At 40.1% G+C, this 16,618-nt stretch overlaps 1 protein-coding gene across 3 annotated transcripts in view; it reads right to left on the bottom strand.

The window, feature by feature from the left end:
• ARFGEF3 (ARFGEF family member 3) overlaps positions 1 to 16,618 on the bottom strand; it is a 151,562-nt gene that overhangs the window by 11,985 nt on the left and 122,959 nt on the right. For all 3 annotated transcript variants that reach the window (XM_019732728.2, XM_074333628.1, XM_019732729.2), the window contains 9 exons: positions 15,456 to 15,578; positions 11,470 to 11,573; positions 9,611 to 9,755; positions 7,284 to 7,412; positions 5,048 to 5,224; positions 3,426 to 3,540; positions 2,510 to 2,612; positions 2,128 to 2,259; positions 1,484 to 1,605 (listed from right to left, as the gene is read on the bottom strand). In XM_019732728.2, coding sequence (XP_019588287.2) covers positions 1,484 to 1,605; positions 2,128 to 2,259; positions 2,510 to 2,612; positions 3,426 to 3,540; positions 5,048 to 5,224; positions 7,284 to 7,412; positions 9,611 to 9,755; positions 11,470 to 11,573; positions 15,456 to 15,578 — 1,150 coding nt within the window. The remainder of the gene's footprint in view (positions 1 to 1,483; positions 1,606 to 2,127; positions 2,260 to 2,509; positions 2,613 to 3,425; positions 3,541 to 5,047; positions 5,225 to 7,283; positions 7,413 to 9,610; positions 9,756 to 11,469; positions 11,574 to 15,455; positions 15,579 to 16,618) is intronic.

The following is a 16,618-nucleotide window of genomic DNA, read 5'->3' as shown; positions in this document are numbered from 1 at the left end:
GTAGGAAAAGAACTGAAATTGTGAAATAGAGCAATGCTTTAAAGATGTGAAAAGGAGTACAATATTTGGTACCTAATATAGATAAAAATGACCAATACTTCAAAAAAACAAGTGACTGGCAGTGGAGGGAAACACGGTGGGAATTGGGGAGGCGTACGTGGGAAATTCGAAGTTCTACTTCTGAAGATGAGTGACAGGTTCACAGTTATTTTAGTTTTTATTCATTCTTTATAACTCTTGAAACTTCCACAAGTGTATACACCACACACTTGACTAAAAAATTTGTATCTGCAAACTTCACCAAAATGGTTGTACCAAACTGCTCTACTAATCAGCTGACATTTAGAAAAATCACACACTGTCCTTAAAATAGAAATGGTTTTGATGGTGACTCCACCATGTCGCAGTTACGTGGATAACTGGATAAGTGGCTCAGTCTCTCTGAATGTTTCCTCATAGACAAATGGGAGTGAAAATACCTGGCCCCTGTACTTCAGCTATAGTGCTCACATATTTATCATCATTACTATTCGTGTACTAGAAGTTTAAAAATGTAAGTCTTCAGAAATTGCCTTCATCATCAAGTCTAGGAACAGTAGTTTTAAGCAGGATGATGGTACAGGCATGCCTCGTTTTATTGCAATCACAGATGCGTTTATTTACAAATTGAAGGCAAGATCCTCCACCCACAAAAAGATGATGACTTGCTTTATTGCGGTGGGGGTCTGAAACCAAACTCGCAAAATCTCTGAGGTATGCCTGTATTTCCAAAGAACAAGTTTCTGTGTCAGGGCACAGATCTTTATGTCTCCTGACAGTGGTATTGCTCATGAGAAGTTTATGTATTTCTCACTGAAACAATATGAATCATAGGTCAAATTACAATTATTTTAAAAATGTTATAATAGGATGTATGATGCTATAGACAAATTTAATTGTGTACCACCCCCCCACCACCACCAAATTCAAATATTGAATCCTAACTCACAGCACCTTAGAATGTCACTATCTTTGGAGAAATGTCTTTAAAGAAATAATTAGGTTAAGATGAGGTTTTTAGGGTGGACCCTAATTCAATATGACTGGTATCCTTAAAAGAAGAGGAGAGTAGGACACAGACAGGTACAGAGAAAAGATCACATGAAGACATAGGGAGAAGCCAAGGGCAGAAGCCCCAGAAGAAACCAACCCTGCTGACACCTCAGTCTCAATCTTCTAGCCTCCAGAACTGTGAGAAAATAAATGTCTGTTGTTTAAGCCATGCAGTCTATGGTACTTCGTTATGGCAGCACTACAAACTAATATCTATGAAATGTGGGAAATATGGTTAACAGGCTAACAATTTTCTATGAAAACCTTTGTTAGATGACTCTACAAATGTTTTCAGTATTCTTGTCAAATGCTTAGATTACAATGACCAAGAACTGGGACTAAAGAAACTTCCCTCTTTAAAAGCTCTATGTGTTTAAGCGTAGCTGCTTACCTTTTCTTGGTGTGTCCATTCGGCTTCTCATCGGGAGGCAGCTCAATAATGAGCTGACAGGACTGAGCATGATCAAAGTTGTTTGGAGTCTTTGGTGAGCACTGGGTATCCAACATAAACACCTGCATGGGTGCACAAAGGTACCGTTCAGCGCTCTACCGTCTTTGACCTGACTCCACAGGGATTAGCTGGATAGCCATGGCAAATGGCTTACTCTCTCTATTCATTTTCTCACCCCTACAATGAGCTTGATAATGGTTTCCCACCTGGTATGTTTGTTGAGAGAATTAAATGAATTAATATGTGGACATATTAATGGAACAGAAGAGCAAACACTCAATAAATGTTAGATGCCGACACTAATGACACTGCCACTTCTACCACGTGACAGTTCATTACACTCCGAAGACCAGGTATTGATGTTTATTATTTATTAAAAGTAATTAAAGAGGGGCTAGTAGAAGATCTTCTCTGATTGTGACATCTGTTTGGTATCATATTCTATCCACCACAAGAATAAGTAGTTAATTAGGACTTCTGCTGTCAGGACTACTTAAGGGGCCGTACTACTCTATACTCTGCCAGGCTGTTTGGTGATGTGAGACCTTCAGGAGGGTTCCAGCAGTAAGTCAGCCAGCCCTTACCTGCTGAGCCATAGCTCGGATGCGCCAGTACTCGGCCTCAGCACTGGGGGAGGAAGAAGGGGCCGCCACCCTCACCTGGCAGCCTTCCCCACTGAAGCCCTCGGTGCTGCTGTGGAAGCAGTTCAGCAGATCCTAGGGAGAAACACAGCAGTCATTCACTGGGGGCATCCGGGTTCATGGCTCCAGGCCTTGTCTTGGATCGGACCTCGTCACTGCGTCTGTGACAAAAGTACTGATCCAGCAACTTCTTTACCCGCTGCAAGATTTTAAGTGAGACGGCCTGCTAGGAGGAATAAGGCAGGATCCAGGTGGCCAAATTGACGGCACGAGGGAGCTAAGGAAGACTGGAACCCGCTCTGGCTTTCTCTCCTGAGCAATTTACCTTCACTGGCTTGAGTGTGGCGGAGAATGCATCCTGCAGAGCGCAGCAGGCCAGCCTCCACATTTCTTCAGTGAACACAGGGCCCGCTGTCACGAGGACGTACCTGCCAAAAGAAGCAAGGAAAGAAGTCTTAGATTCACACATTTTTATTGCCACAAAATTTAGACCCGTACAGACACATACATAGATTTTTACCCAGAGTTTCCTTACAAGTCTCCCTGCCTCTTACCACTCTTGCCTTCAGGCATTGTCATAAAACTGCTTCCTAGACCATTTTAATGAAAAAATATCAATGGGTCCCCATTACAAATAGGCCAATGTTTAAACTCATGCCTGCAGGCAAGACTGTATATATTCTGTACTAATTCTTCCATTCTAGCCCCGTTGTCCACTCCTCCTTTACAAATAACAAACAACAAAAACTCCTCTTGTCACTTATAGTTCTTATAATCTCTGTGCATTTGTTTATGCTGTTCTCCTGCTTATACAGTCTCCATTTATCAAAAGCTTGCACACTCTGGGGGACCTGACCAAGTGTCACTACTACAAAGAGCCCTGCTGACACCCTACCCCCCTCCTGTCCTTACTTGGCATTTACAGTTACTCTTTACTATTATCATTTTGCACATGACTCTCTGTTATGTCCTTTAGAATAGGCTATAAGCTTTTTGAGGGTAGGGACCTTGGCTTACCTCACTATCTGTGCCACAGAGTGTAATAACTACGTAATAAATATTTGCTGACTGAACACTGAAATGAAGAACTATTGTTAGCATATAGTCATTTTTACTTACAAAAGTCATTTTTACTTATAAGTAAACAATCTAAAAAGTAGATTGCTAAAGGATAATTTAATTCCCTTGGATTGCATAATAAAAACTCCCATATTGTAGAGAGCCAAGGAATCTTTTCTCACCTAATACAGGAACAGCCCACTCTGGAGATGGTTTCTGTGGGCTTGGCCACACACGCTACCAGTAACTCAAAGAGGTCCTTCAACATGGTGTTGATCATGCTCTCATACCTGATGTCTGAAGGAAAAAGCAAAATCAAGACTTCACTCAATGCTACTGCAAAGGAATGGGTTGAAAGGACATCTATGGCAAAAGAGGAAAGTCTGAGTGATAAAAATATATATAATATCCATTTCTAGATATATTAAGATGAAATATGTGGTTCACTTTTATGTGTTGATATACATTTTTCAAAGTTAAGCATATAATTTATCTACTTAAGCGGAATAGAACACATGGTATTATGTAGCCTGAATACTTGCTAGTAAAAAATTTTAATTCTTAAAAAAAGTGGGGGTTGGGGGGAAATAAAACATACTTTCCTTACTGATGACAGTCAAATTATGTTGAATTAAATGCTCTTGGAAAACAAAATGTCTCTTGTTCGACTACTTCTTGAACCTTTCAGTCTTCAGTCTGCACACTAGCCACAGATTAAAAAGAATAACACTTCCAACAATCACATTCTGTTTGCCCCACTCAAGGAATACGTCAGCATTCTTTTCCTCAAACTCCTTGTGATACCAAGGGACCAGTTTTCAGTAGAATCCTCCAGGGTCCTATGCCGCGTAAAGCAATGACCCGGCCCAGAACAACTACCCCTAGGGATACAGTTACCGCCTACCTGTAGAAACACCCACTTTCCTTTCTCAATTAGTTTTTGCTTTTCTTTCTTTATTTTTTTGGCAGGACACATTTTCCTTACTAAGCTTAGTAGAAGCACATTTCTTATCTCTCTTCGACTCTCCCTTCTCTTTAGTTTCTCTAACCCCTCCAACAAGGGAGCCTCTTACCTCACCTCTTTTTGTATACTTCTGCATGCCTTTCCCATTTCTTTGTAACCTCTAGAGCTAGCAGCAATATTTCTTCTGCTCTCAGATTTCCAGATCTCCCCATGGCAAGAATCATGAGCAAGAATCTATATTTCATAAATATTGCTCCACCAATACCACAGCTGACATATTTCCCCTGCTTCTAGCTCCCTGTCCATCTGCCAACTTCATCCTGCCCACCTCACACTTTCAAATCTTTTTCAAACTGCTACATATATTAAGAGCCTTCTCTTCACCCCTAACCTGTTAAGCAACTTCTTGCCCATAATTTCCATCTTTTCTAAAGCCTTGCCTCCTCCACTTAACCTCCTCAGATGAAACAGGACACTAGGGTACACCCTCTCCCTCACTCCTATGCTACAGGGATAATTCTTTTTCTTATTATGTACTTGAACTTGCTTCCCCTCTCCTAACGCACAAGTATCCTAGACCTTATTAGGCATTTTATTTTTAGCCACACATGTATTTTAAGTATTCTGTTTGATAATTTTGTACAGGACAAATGGGTACCAATTTTCTTTTTGACAATCTACTATTAATGACTGGCATTGACCATGTAATTCTATTTTAGTAATTCCTAGGACAAAAATCATGCATTGGTATTTGCATTAGTTTCTTACTAAGCACTTTTAGACAATGATGCTGCCTACTAAGGAAATACTCAGCATGGACTGCTTGGGTGCTGTGGATACCTGAGTGTATGAAACTTTGAATGTGCTCCACCACCAGCTCACAGGACAGACCAATGGCATGCTTGAAATTAGCAGAGGCCACATCCCAGTAAGAATGGTCTTTATGGCTACGACGGAGCCAAAGGGACATCACAGGAAGGAGAAGATGAACAACTGCATAGATGCCAAACCCTGGTCCTGAAAAAGAAAAGTCAGCATCAGAATTGTGATCTCAGCAACTCTCCTGTAATAAAAGGGAAGTTCTTCGCCGTCTCTTGGCATTACTGAGCTCTTTTAAAGGAGCTGCGTGTTCTCTGAGAAGGTGCAAGGAAAGAGAATTTATTGCTGATTGGGGAACAGAGGTCTTTGATGACATTTTTCTCTTTTGATTCTGCATGATTTTACTTATGCAAATAATCATGAATAAACTCATAAAACTCCAAATAATACTGATAAAGTTTAATTATTACTTGATCAACTGCTTAGTCCCCAGAAGTAAACAGATACCTATATGCATATAAGAAAATACCCTTAAAATGTAAGTACATATATTTATAGGAAATGGAGAAAGTACCCTTAAAATGTACGTATATTTATATGAAACAGAGAAATGTAGTTTTGTTTGTTTTTATTTTTATATGAATAATGTAAACCTTGGTCTACATACTGATTTTTTCACCCTTAACAATGTGTGCCAGAGATCATTCTGTGTTGGCAAAATCAGATAGTTCTCATTTTTATTGCCACATACTATTCTATAGTATGTATGTGCAGCAGTTTACTTACCTATTCCCTTACTGATGGACATTTAAATGTTTCTATATTTTCATTTGTACACAATGCCATAATGAAAATCTTTGTGAAAATGTTGATGGATTTTAAAAATTCTGATTACAAAAGCAAGGCATTCTTTTTATAACAAACAGAATATACATGAGAATACAAAGAAAAAAATTATATTTTGATGTATTTCCTTCTAGTGCTTTTTGAATATATGCATGTGTTTTTATAAATGTATATAAAATTTCATTAAGTTGAATTGTACTGAATATAAATGTATATAAAATACTATATATTTTAACATAATGCCTTATAAACAATTATTCATATCATTAAATATTTCTCACAAATACTCATTTTAATGTCTGTAGAATATATATATGCTTTTATCATAATTTACTTAACCAATTTAGAGTGTTTCTAATTTTTCTGGTATTCAAGATGCTTCAGCAAACATTATTTATACAATTTTTTTGTCTTCATTACTGTTAATTTCCTTCGATGATTGGTTTCTAGGCATAGAATTATTTGTTTAAATTCTCTTCACGTACTTAGTAGCACTCAATGTGAAAGCAGAAAATGGTACTGACCGATAAAACAGATCTAGAAATAATGGCATATAATTAATTCTATAAAATACCAGCTTATTCTTAGATGGAAAACTTTTAACTCTTTAACATGTTGGAGTAGCTATGATAGTTTTCCTGAAAAAAATTCTGATATAAACTTTGCAGTGGATCTTAAAATAGTATCAATTATCAAGTCTTCATCTGTTCATGTTGAATACAAAACACCTCTTATACTATGGAATTAACGAGTGGTTTTATTAGTGGTTCTGAGTCTGCTGGTAAAAACCAGAATCTCTATAAAAAATGTCTTTAATCTTGGGAAGTAAGTGTGTATGCCAACCTTGATTAATTCAGAACAAGAAATAAATTCCCACGGGCCATTCTTTTCCTGTACTATTAGGGTACTGTCACTAAATGTCTTTTATAAAATCTAATCACCTGTGACCTTTATACAGTCAAGATGTTGCTGTGTTAATACTGCATATATGTGTGTTTGAGTGGTTTGTTTATGTCAATGGTAGGCACAGTGAGGCCAACTGACAGCTCTGGGGCCAAGAGCATGTGAGATCCGGCTGAAGTGGAAGGTTGTACGTATGGACCAGAGCAAAGCCAAGTGGCTCACAGAGACACTGATACCACAGCCTTGGTCTGATTACTGTGGGGCTCCACACATTCAACTAACTGGCCACCACACACTATTTGTAAATGGACTGGTGAGAAGACCCATAAACAATAATAGGACATATGTTAAACATCACTGCATCATAGCCATCCAACAAATACTTATTGAGCACCTATTATACTGTCTAGGGTCACAGCAGTAAAACAGGCAGGCACTCACAGAAATACCCTCCTGAAAAAAAGTTATGTGTAACAACCCCCCAAAAGATAGACATAGAAATAGTTACCAGGTGTTTTGGTAACATCTCTCAGGAGCTCAAAGAGTAAGTCCAAGGTAGGGGGTTGGTGCTGACGTGGACAGTTGGACACAGCTGCTGTGAGCTGCTCCAGTAGGATGACCCAGACTTCTATCAGGCCTGGAAAGCAAACACTGGGATTCATGATTTGCACAAACGGGAAGGGAATGCTCACTGTTACATACACAAACTGTTTACAACTATTTTAAAGACTGTATTATAGATAAGCAACATTACAATTCTGGTTATAGTTGTCTGGGTTGGAGTTATAAGATGCTAAGTAAAAATTATTCTTATCTAATCATTAAAATGAAACATCTACATTAGGTATTTATTCTTTCATATAATTATTCCTCATAACTAGTCTGAACTTGTGAGGTTTTACTGTTTACAATCTCTATGAAAAACTGTAAATCTAGCCACCTCCATAAATAAATTTGTAACGGAAAAATAAAACACTTATGGACCGTGGGTTCAGTGAGAATCTTATAAACTTGACCTGAAAGGCAAGGGAAGTAAAAGCAAAAATAAATGAATGGGACTATATCAAAATACAAAACTTCTGTACAACAAAAGAAACCATATACAAAACAAAGAAGCAACCAAACGAGTGGGCGAAGATATTTGCAAACAACACCTCTGATAAGGGGCTAATAGCCAAAATATATAAAGAACTCATACAACTCCACAACAAAAAACAACCTAATTTAAAAATTGGCAGAGGATCTGAACAGACACTTCTTCCAAGAAGACAAACAAATAGCCAATAGATGTATGAAAAATGCTCAACTTCACTAGCTATGAGGGAAATGCAAATCAAAACCACAATGAGACAACACCTCACACCTGTTAGAATGGCTATTAACAAGACAAGTAATAACAAGTGTTGGAGAGGCTGTGAAGAAAAAGGACCCTTCATACACTGCTGGGGGGAATGTAAATTGATGCAGCCACAATGGAAAACAGTATGGAGGTTCCTCAAAACTTAAGAATAGAATTACCATATGACCCAGCAATCCCTCTTCTGGGTATCTACCCCCAAAATATGAAAACATTTATCCATAAAGATGTATGTACCCCTATGCTCATTGCGACATTATTCACAGTGACCAAGACATGGAAACAACCAAAGTGTCCTTTGGTAGATGACTGGATAAAGAAGATGTTAACATATATACAATGGAATGCTATTCTGCCATAAGAAAAGATGAAATACTGCCATTTGTGACAACATGGATGGATCTTGAGATTATCAAGCTAAGCAAAGTAAGTCAGAAAAAGTCAAGAACCATATGATTTCACTTACATGTGGGATATAAAACTGAAACAAACAAAAACTCTGACACAGCAGTTCAGCGGTTACCAGGAGGTAAAGGGGCAGGGGGGTGGTACATGAGGGTAAAGGAGATCAAATATATGGTGGTGGGAGGAGAACCGACTCTGGGTGGTGAACACACGATGTGATACATAGATGATATATTCTATTATAGAATTGTACACTGGAAACCTATAGAATTTTACTAACCAATGTCACTCCAATCAATTTAATTAAAAAAGAAAAAGAAAACAGGAGAAAAATGTAAAACAAACGTAAAAGTAAATTTAAAGAAGTCTTTTGCAAGAGTTTGAAACAACCCAGGTCCATATCCTTAGACCCCTTTAAGGATATCATTTCCATTTCTACATCTAGAAACAGGACAGGGTCATCTGAGACAGAAGACAGCAAGTGTGAGCATGAGTTAACCGATCTGAAAATTAGCCAAAGTTACTAGACTGAACTCCAATTCACAGGAAATTACATGGGAACTAAGTTTAAACACATTCTTTAAAATTGTTCTTTTAATGAGCCTTCAGCTTCACCAGTCACAAATAGACTCTCTCTTCAGTAAAGGCTTAATTTCCCCAGTCTTTAACCACATAGTCCTGCAGGAAGTAATTATATAATGATTATGTTTCCTAGAAGGAATTAAAGACAATTACCAGCCAATTTAAGTACTAATGCACCAATGCAACCACATTCCAATTTGCTAAATTCAAGAGAATTCGGAGTTAGAAATTATATTTAATGGAATCTGCAAATCTGCACTGGTTTTAGATGGAGGCATCCACTTAAAAAGAATGACTTTGGAGATATCAGTTGTAAAATGTTGTTTTCAAGAGTCCATGGTAACTTTAGGTAGACTTGTTCTGTTAGAATTATAAACAATGACAACATAAATGGATGATCATTCATGATCTCTAAGCTACCTAATTCATGGCTTCTGCTTCTGGGAACAAGAACATACAATCACCTGGTTCAGTCCCATCAATAAACTTACCAGTGTCATCATCAAAATCAGACAGGACCGACTCAATCCCATCCTCACTGCTTGCCGACTGCTCCTGAAGTCTTCGAGGCAAGCTAGCAAGTCGCCCACTAAGGAATATTGGCTTCATGGGCATTTTGTAGATTTTGGCCAATAACTACATAAATAACAAATTTCAATTATATATTGGAAAAGGCTGCATTCTGGGTGTTCAAGAACAATGAAATTATATACCAGTAAAAGAAAGGGGAGAGAAAACCAGAAAAGCTCCCACTGTATGAGAGTTTCAAGTTGGTTGCTTGTGATTATGGCTTCATAATGTCACTCACAAGAGGCATCTATCTCAGGAAGCTGAAGAAATAGCCTTCAGTGGCAACACAAAGGTAGAGTTAAAAAACACTATGGATACTTTTTCAGCATCTCAATTGCCTATGAGTTTTATAGACTTTTATACACCTTCCAAGGGTACCATGAAACACGTCCAGAATTTTTGCCTGTGGGAGAAAAGTGTTGTATGGGGATCACTGAGATAGGATCCCAGACTCTGATTTCCTCTTCACCTGAACCCACATGAAAGAAACAGAGGGCAAATAGGGAAACGGAAAAATCTGTGGGCACGGTCAGAGATGAAAGTATGAGAAGCAGAGCTAATGAACCACCCTGGGCTCTTTGTTCCCTTCTCCCTGCTAGAGCCCAATCCCCGGGGATCTCTGTTACTGGAACAAACTCCCAAGGATCCTTATAAACCCAGATTAAAATTGTGCCTGCCGTGCTCATGCTGTTCTAGAAACCAGGGAAACAGTTGCGAGCAAGGTAGACAAAATTCATGTCCAGCGGATCTTATAGACAATAATCCTTTCACAAATAATAAGTAAAATTTCTGACCTAAATGTTATATAAAAAAAATCAGGCAGGTGGTACTACAGAGAGGAACCAAGGTGTGTGGGGAATGTTGGCAGGGAGTTGATAAATACCTAAGCCCTGGTCTCTGTGACAGGTGAGGTTTCAGATGCGATCTGGGAAATAAGGAGAGTCATAGTGATCTGAGGACGGAAAATTCCAGGCTGAGGGAACAACAACGGCCCTGGGTTGTATTTGAGGGGCAAAAAGTGAGTGTGGCTGCAGCAGAGTGAGTGAGAGGGAAGGACCTGAGGTGACAGGGAGCTGAGGTCGGGTCACGTGTGGCCTTGTGGAGGCAGCTGAGGAAGAAGTCAGGGCCATGTATCCTTTCTAAAGCCATGGGCTTAATGCTATCAGTGAGGGATGAGAAGAGGCCTAGGACACAACCTGAGAACACAGGAGAAAAAGTATCAAGAGAGGGTGTCACTGACACCTAGAGGAGAAAGGGCTTCAGGGAGGGAGGATGGTTTTGCTCCATTGGCATTTGACACGGGTAAGGACAGAGAACTACTGAATTTAGCACAATGAAGGTCACTGTCCACACTGCTAGGTGATGTTTTACTGGATTTATCTGTAGGTCTTGACTGAACACATCCCTCTTTGTTTATGTCTTTCTTCATTGTCTGCACTCCCACCGTCCACAGTTTGGTATATCAGGAAGACCTCCAGTGAACTCATGACTCCTTTCCCCTCAGCCTGACACAAATACAGATTATAGTAGTTCATCTGAGTATAAACGAGAAGTTTCAGAGACCTCAGGGTCCACTTGTGTGTGCTAGTATACTTTTATTACTTTCCTCCTCTCCTTTGTAGAAGGGATGGGGACAATATTTATACCTCGAATCTAAGCTCCAGTCTCCTCCCCAGAGACAGCAGAAAGTGTTTCTCTTGGGCTTCAGTAAAAGACACCCACACATATTTTGCATGCATCTTCTTCTGAGGCAGGTTTCAGGGCCCGGGGCTCAGCGTACCTGAGAACAGCGCCTGAGGTAATCCAGGGCAGGGAGGCACAGGTCTGGGGACGTGGCTCCTGGTCCCGGGACACAGTCTCCGATCTCTTTACAATCCACCTCCCCTGGGGCAGGCAGCACGGGGAGACAGAAACAAAGTCATCTTTGTTTATTTCCGTACAACAGAAGACCTATTTATTCACAACATTAGTTCACCAAATGTCTACTAAAATGGAGAAAAAAAGAACAAAAATTACACCAAATTGTACAACCCTGAGAACAGTCCTTTCAGTTATTTTTGCCCCCTGCATATACACATGTTAAACACAGCGGGGGTTATACTGTACGTCTTATTTTGTTGAGATTTTTTTGTAGCTCCCCTTTTTACTAAACAGTGAACACTTTTTCCCTATTCCACCACAGTACTTTCAGTGGCTGGACAGTGGCTGAACACTGACTTTCAGTGTTCCTGGCACACAGTAATTCACGCCCCTGGGCCCCTGCTATTGATGGTGTGACTTCTAAAGCTCTGATGAGGACGATTGGGGAGGTTAACTGAGTGCTGGGCTGGAATGAAGCGCAAAGCCTGTCTCTATTTGGAGAAGGTCCTCATTTGCTGCCAGTGCTCAGCACTAAAGAGTGATGATAAATGAAGACACTGGGAAGATTCTAAACATCTGGGGTTTGGGGTTGGAGACTACGTAATTGAATTGAATTAAAGTGACTTTCTTTCTTTCTTTTTTTTTTTTTCATGTATCTAGAGATTTAACAGATCTGTAGAGGGCGTCTAGATTTTCTATAGGTAAACAGTAATTGAGAATTATTTTTCTTCTCATATAATGAATCTATTTCCATAGTTTTAATAAAATCATTCCACAGTACTGTAATTGTTTCTAATTGTCTATAATTGTAGCAACTAGCATCCTCCCCAGTGGGAAAACAGACATAATTACTAGGCTTTAGTTACAATTCAGAAGCAGACAAAGAGGCATGTTTCTCCTTAAAAAAAGAAAAGATAAACATTTCTTATGTTTTAGATCAGGAATTGGCAAACTTTTTGTACAGAGCCAGACAGTGAACACTTTAGGATTTGCAGGTCATACTGTCTTTGTTGCAACTTCTCAATGCTGTCACTGCAGCACAAAAACAGCCATAGACAAATGACATGGTTATATTCCAATAAAACTACATTTGTAAAAGCCATCAGTGATCGGATTTGGCCTGTGGGCCACAGTTTGCCAACTCCTGGTTTAGATTAACACACCTTGCAGTATAAAAACACAGACCAGATCGAATTCATGTTCAAACAGCCAAGTGGGAACTCAAAATAAATTTGTTTCCTGACATGTTGATCACAGCCAACTGTTCCAAAGTTGTTGTTTTTTAACTGAGGCTACTGTTACACATCTATACAAATGGCGCCCCCTAGAGCCGAGGGCAGTACACAGCCAGCATGGCTATAACAGGGGCTCGTGTTCCAACCGACCCCAAGAGCGGTGCAAATAATTCCACCTTATAATTCACAGAAAAAAATAGGACCCATGTGTTTTAAACATCCTCCATGTGTACACTGATAATTCTGCATCTCTATTTTCAGCCCCCAATTCCCTCCCTAAGAGAAAATCTCAAATTTCTAACAAGCTGCTAGGCATCTCCATTGGAATATTTCACAGAAACTCAACACGTCCAAATGGCCAAAGATAGAATTCGTTACTTTTTTCCTGTGCCCCACATCTAACCTGCTCTCCTTTTGGGTAAGTAACTTGGGGAACGGGAGTCTAGTTCCACTTTTCAGCTGGCTGTTCATTTCAGTTTAAATGACTTTTGTTTTTTAAAGTAGCCTCTATGAAGGTATTTATCTTACTGAACTGTAATTATTGATTTATATGACTGCTTCCCAGAAGAGCCTGTGAGCTTCTCACAGGCAGGAAGCATGTTTTATCTTTACGTCCCCATAGTACAGGCTGCCATGCCCACGTAGCAGGCACTCCAGTATTTACTGAACAACATAATACAAATAATAATGGTTCTAAAATGAAGTACAGGTCTGTGAAATAATAGAATACATGTATATGTGTGTATGTGTGTATATATATATATATATATATATATATATATATATATATATATATATTTCTCTGCCCGTAGTTCCTAAAACCCTTGTAATTTCCAAAGTGATAAGACCACTAGGAACATCTGATATTTGGCCTTCAATCCCAAATCTTAAATCCCTTGGAATTTCCTGAGTGATAGGAATCTTTTGTTCTAATGAAGCAACCCCTGGAGGGCTCCTGGTTAGAGGCTGGTCACCAGAAACACCAAGCTATGATTAGAAGCTTGGAAATTTCAGCCCCTCTCCCCATCGTCCATGAAGAGAGAGGGGCTAGAAATTGAGTTAATGATCTATCATGCCTACATGATGAAACCTCCTCAAAACTCCCCAAATTACAGGTTTCAGAGAACTTCTCGATTGGTGAAAGAAGTTCAGTAAGGTGGCACATCCCAACTCCATGGGGACAGAAGTTCCTGCACTTGGGACCCTTCTGGACCTCCGCTTATGTATCTCTTTGGTTGCTCACCTGTATCCTTTATTATATCCTTTATTATATAATAAACTGGTAAATGTAAGTATGTGTTTCCCTGAATTCTGTGAGTTGTTCCAGCAAATAATCAAATCCAAAGGGATGTGTGTGGGGGTGGTGTGGGGGTCACAAGAACCTACAATTTTTGGCCAAGTCTGACAGAAGTTGTGGATAACCTGGATACCAGCTACTTGCAATTGGCATCTGAAGTGGGGGACAGTCTTGGGGGACTGAGTCCTTAACCTGTGAGGGCTGAGCTAACTCTGGGTAGTGGCAGCATTGAACTGAATTGTAGGACACCTAGTTGGTGTCACAGAGAATTGCTTGGTATGGGGAAAAGCCGGTGTCAGTGTTTAGAGCTAAAAAAAAAAAAAAAATCTTCCTCTGTTGTTCAAAAGAAATCTTCCTCTGAAGCCCAGCAGGTAGTTGCTAAGCGAGTGACCGCCATGGTTGCCGCTCAGCTCGGTCCTCTATTTCCCAAGGCATATATAACAATAGACTGTGTATGAAGAATAATCGAATGTAACAAGGTCGGTCTACAGGTCAGACTTGTGGCCTCCAGCCTCTGTCCTGAAACTTGCATTTTGTTCCTGCTCCCCCCAAAAGGAGAACATGAGTGAAGTCACCTAGATTCTTTGTGGCCTTGTTGCAAAAGAATTTGTCAGTTATTTAGCAAGAATTAGAATATTATTAATCTTTTGTTTTCTTCATTGAAAAGGTTCTCAGGCTCTAGGTCTAAGAGCACTCCATGGTGAAATTCTCAAAACTTCAGGACTTATGTTTCTTCTAAAGGTTTGGCTTAATTAACTGCCCCTCCTTTCCCTTTCACCCCAGATAAACTCGTGCTACATAAAAATCTACTACAGCAGTTCATGTTGCGTAGCAAGACTCTATTTTGTTAAAGTATTCCTAAATTAAGCATAAAATCAGCTATGTTGTTCGTGAAATATACAAGGCTCAAAGAAGGGGGACTTTTATACCCCCCAATTTATTTTTCTATTAATAAGGCCTTAGGGAGGCATTCTTAATTTTCGTTTGGGAGCTGGGAACTCAAACTCAGGTTGCAAATTATGTGACACCGCGGACAATAGTTTCCTATACAAGGACAGCTATTGAATGTAATACTATTTTAAGATTCAGAAAGAAGTTGAAATAAAATATGTAGACTGAAAACATGCTTCATTACAAGATTATTCCATGAACACAATGAAAAATATCAACCCTGGACAAAAACCCAAGATGCCTTTACAGTCAGCTTTCTGCTTCTGAGTACACGACATGCCACCTGGTTCTATCTCAGCATGCTTGCTTGCTTGCTTGCTTGCTCCAGGCAGGCAGTGGGCCTGTCTCCAAGGCTGACCACACAAAGCCATGCAGGCAAGTGTCCCCAGCTGTCACAAGGAGTGAAAGGAGTACTCCACTTACCTAGTCCTTTGACAAACTTCATAAGGCACATGATATAACTAGTGGCTGCATTAGCAAAGACCTGTATGTTGTCAGTATTGAGAAAGGCTTCAAAAACATCAAACACTGGAGCTTGGCCTTTTCCTGAGGGAGAAAGATAGTAGATGTTTAAGAAAGTTAAGTCTCTACCCTTCAGGTTGCCCATATTTCCCATACCTTTCATGGGGCCTTGGAAAAAATGTTCTGGAGAAAAGCCAGGGCCTTTTGTATGGACAACTGGCTTGGCTCCAATGCTGTCCTTCTCAGTTTTGCCTGCAGGGGGAGCTGCAGGAAGGCTAAGAAAAGAGCTCAGTAGGGAGAGCAGAGCAAAGCCCTCTGAGTGCTGGGCTAAGGCAATGTGCAGGTCTATAGGGAAGGGAATCATGTGGGCCTCTGGAATTCTCATTATAGGGAAGGGAAGGTTTAGATAAATCCCTCATGGCACATACTGATTCATTCATACCTGTGCAGAAAAGAATTAATATAAAAGGCTGGGGATTGCTATCCTTAGAAAGGCCTGTTTGTAAGGTTGGCCCTTGGCTGGCATCTGAGAACTCAGCTTCAGAATATTCCCAGGAAACTGTTAACTGATAATGCGGTTCCCTGTGCCTACATTGTTTGTGCAAACAATGTGATTTATTCTGAACACCTGCTTTTCCTTCAGGGAGTCTGGAATCTTGGTATGTGCTAGGCAGAGGGTACCTCCGTGACAAGCCCTCAGCTGGGTCTCTAATGTGCTTCACTGGGCAGAAACATCACACACACGTGGTGGCATTTTCACTGCTGGGGAAGAGTGGGCTCTGTGGGACCCCTCGGGGGAGGGTGAGGACACAAGGAAGGCTGCACAGGGATTCCGACAGATTCTGTTTTTTCCCTTATAATCTGGCCTGGCCTGACCATGTTGCCATAATGGATCTTAGCTGTGAGCCTTGAATAAAACTTAGCATAACTACATGCTGAGTCCCATGAGTCTTTCTGGTGGGTCTCTGAATGTAGGTGTGATCGTGGGGACCCCTGACACGACACCCCTGGTTACTGGGCATGCTTTATGGGCACCCATCCATTTCCAGCCAGACCCAATCTTATTTGTAGTCCTCTGTGTTATGATAGTTTTCTGCTTCTTACTAGCAAGTGGATGACATCCT

This window comes from Rhinolophus sinicus, linkage group LG05 (genome assembly GCF_036562045.2).
Source record: "Rhinolophus sinicus isolate RSC01 linkage group LG05, ASM3656204v1, whole genome shotgun sequence".
Lineage (NCBI taxonomy): Eukaryota > Metazoa > Chordata > Mammalia > Chiroptera > Rhinolophidae > Rhinolophus > Rhinolophus sinicus.
This window is presented reverse-complemented; position numbering and strand designations above follow the sequence as displayed.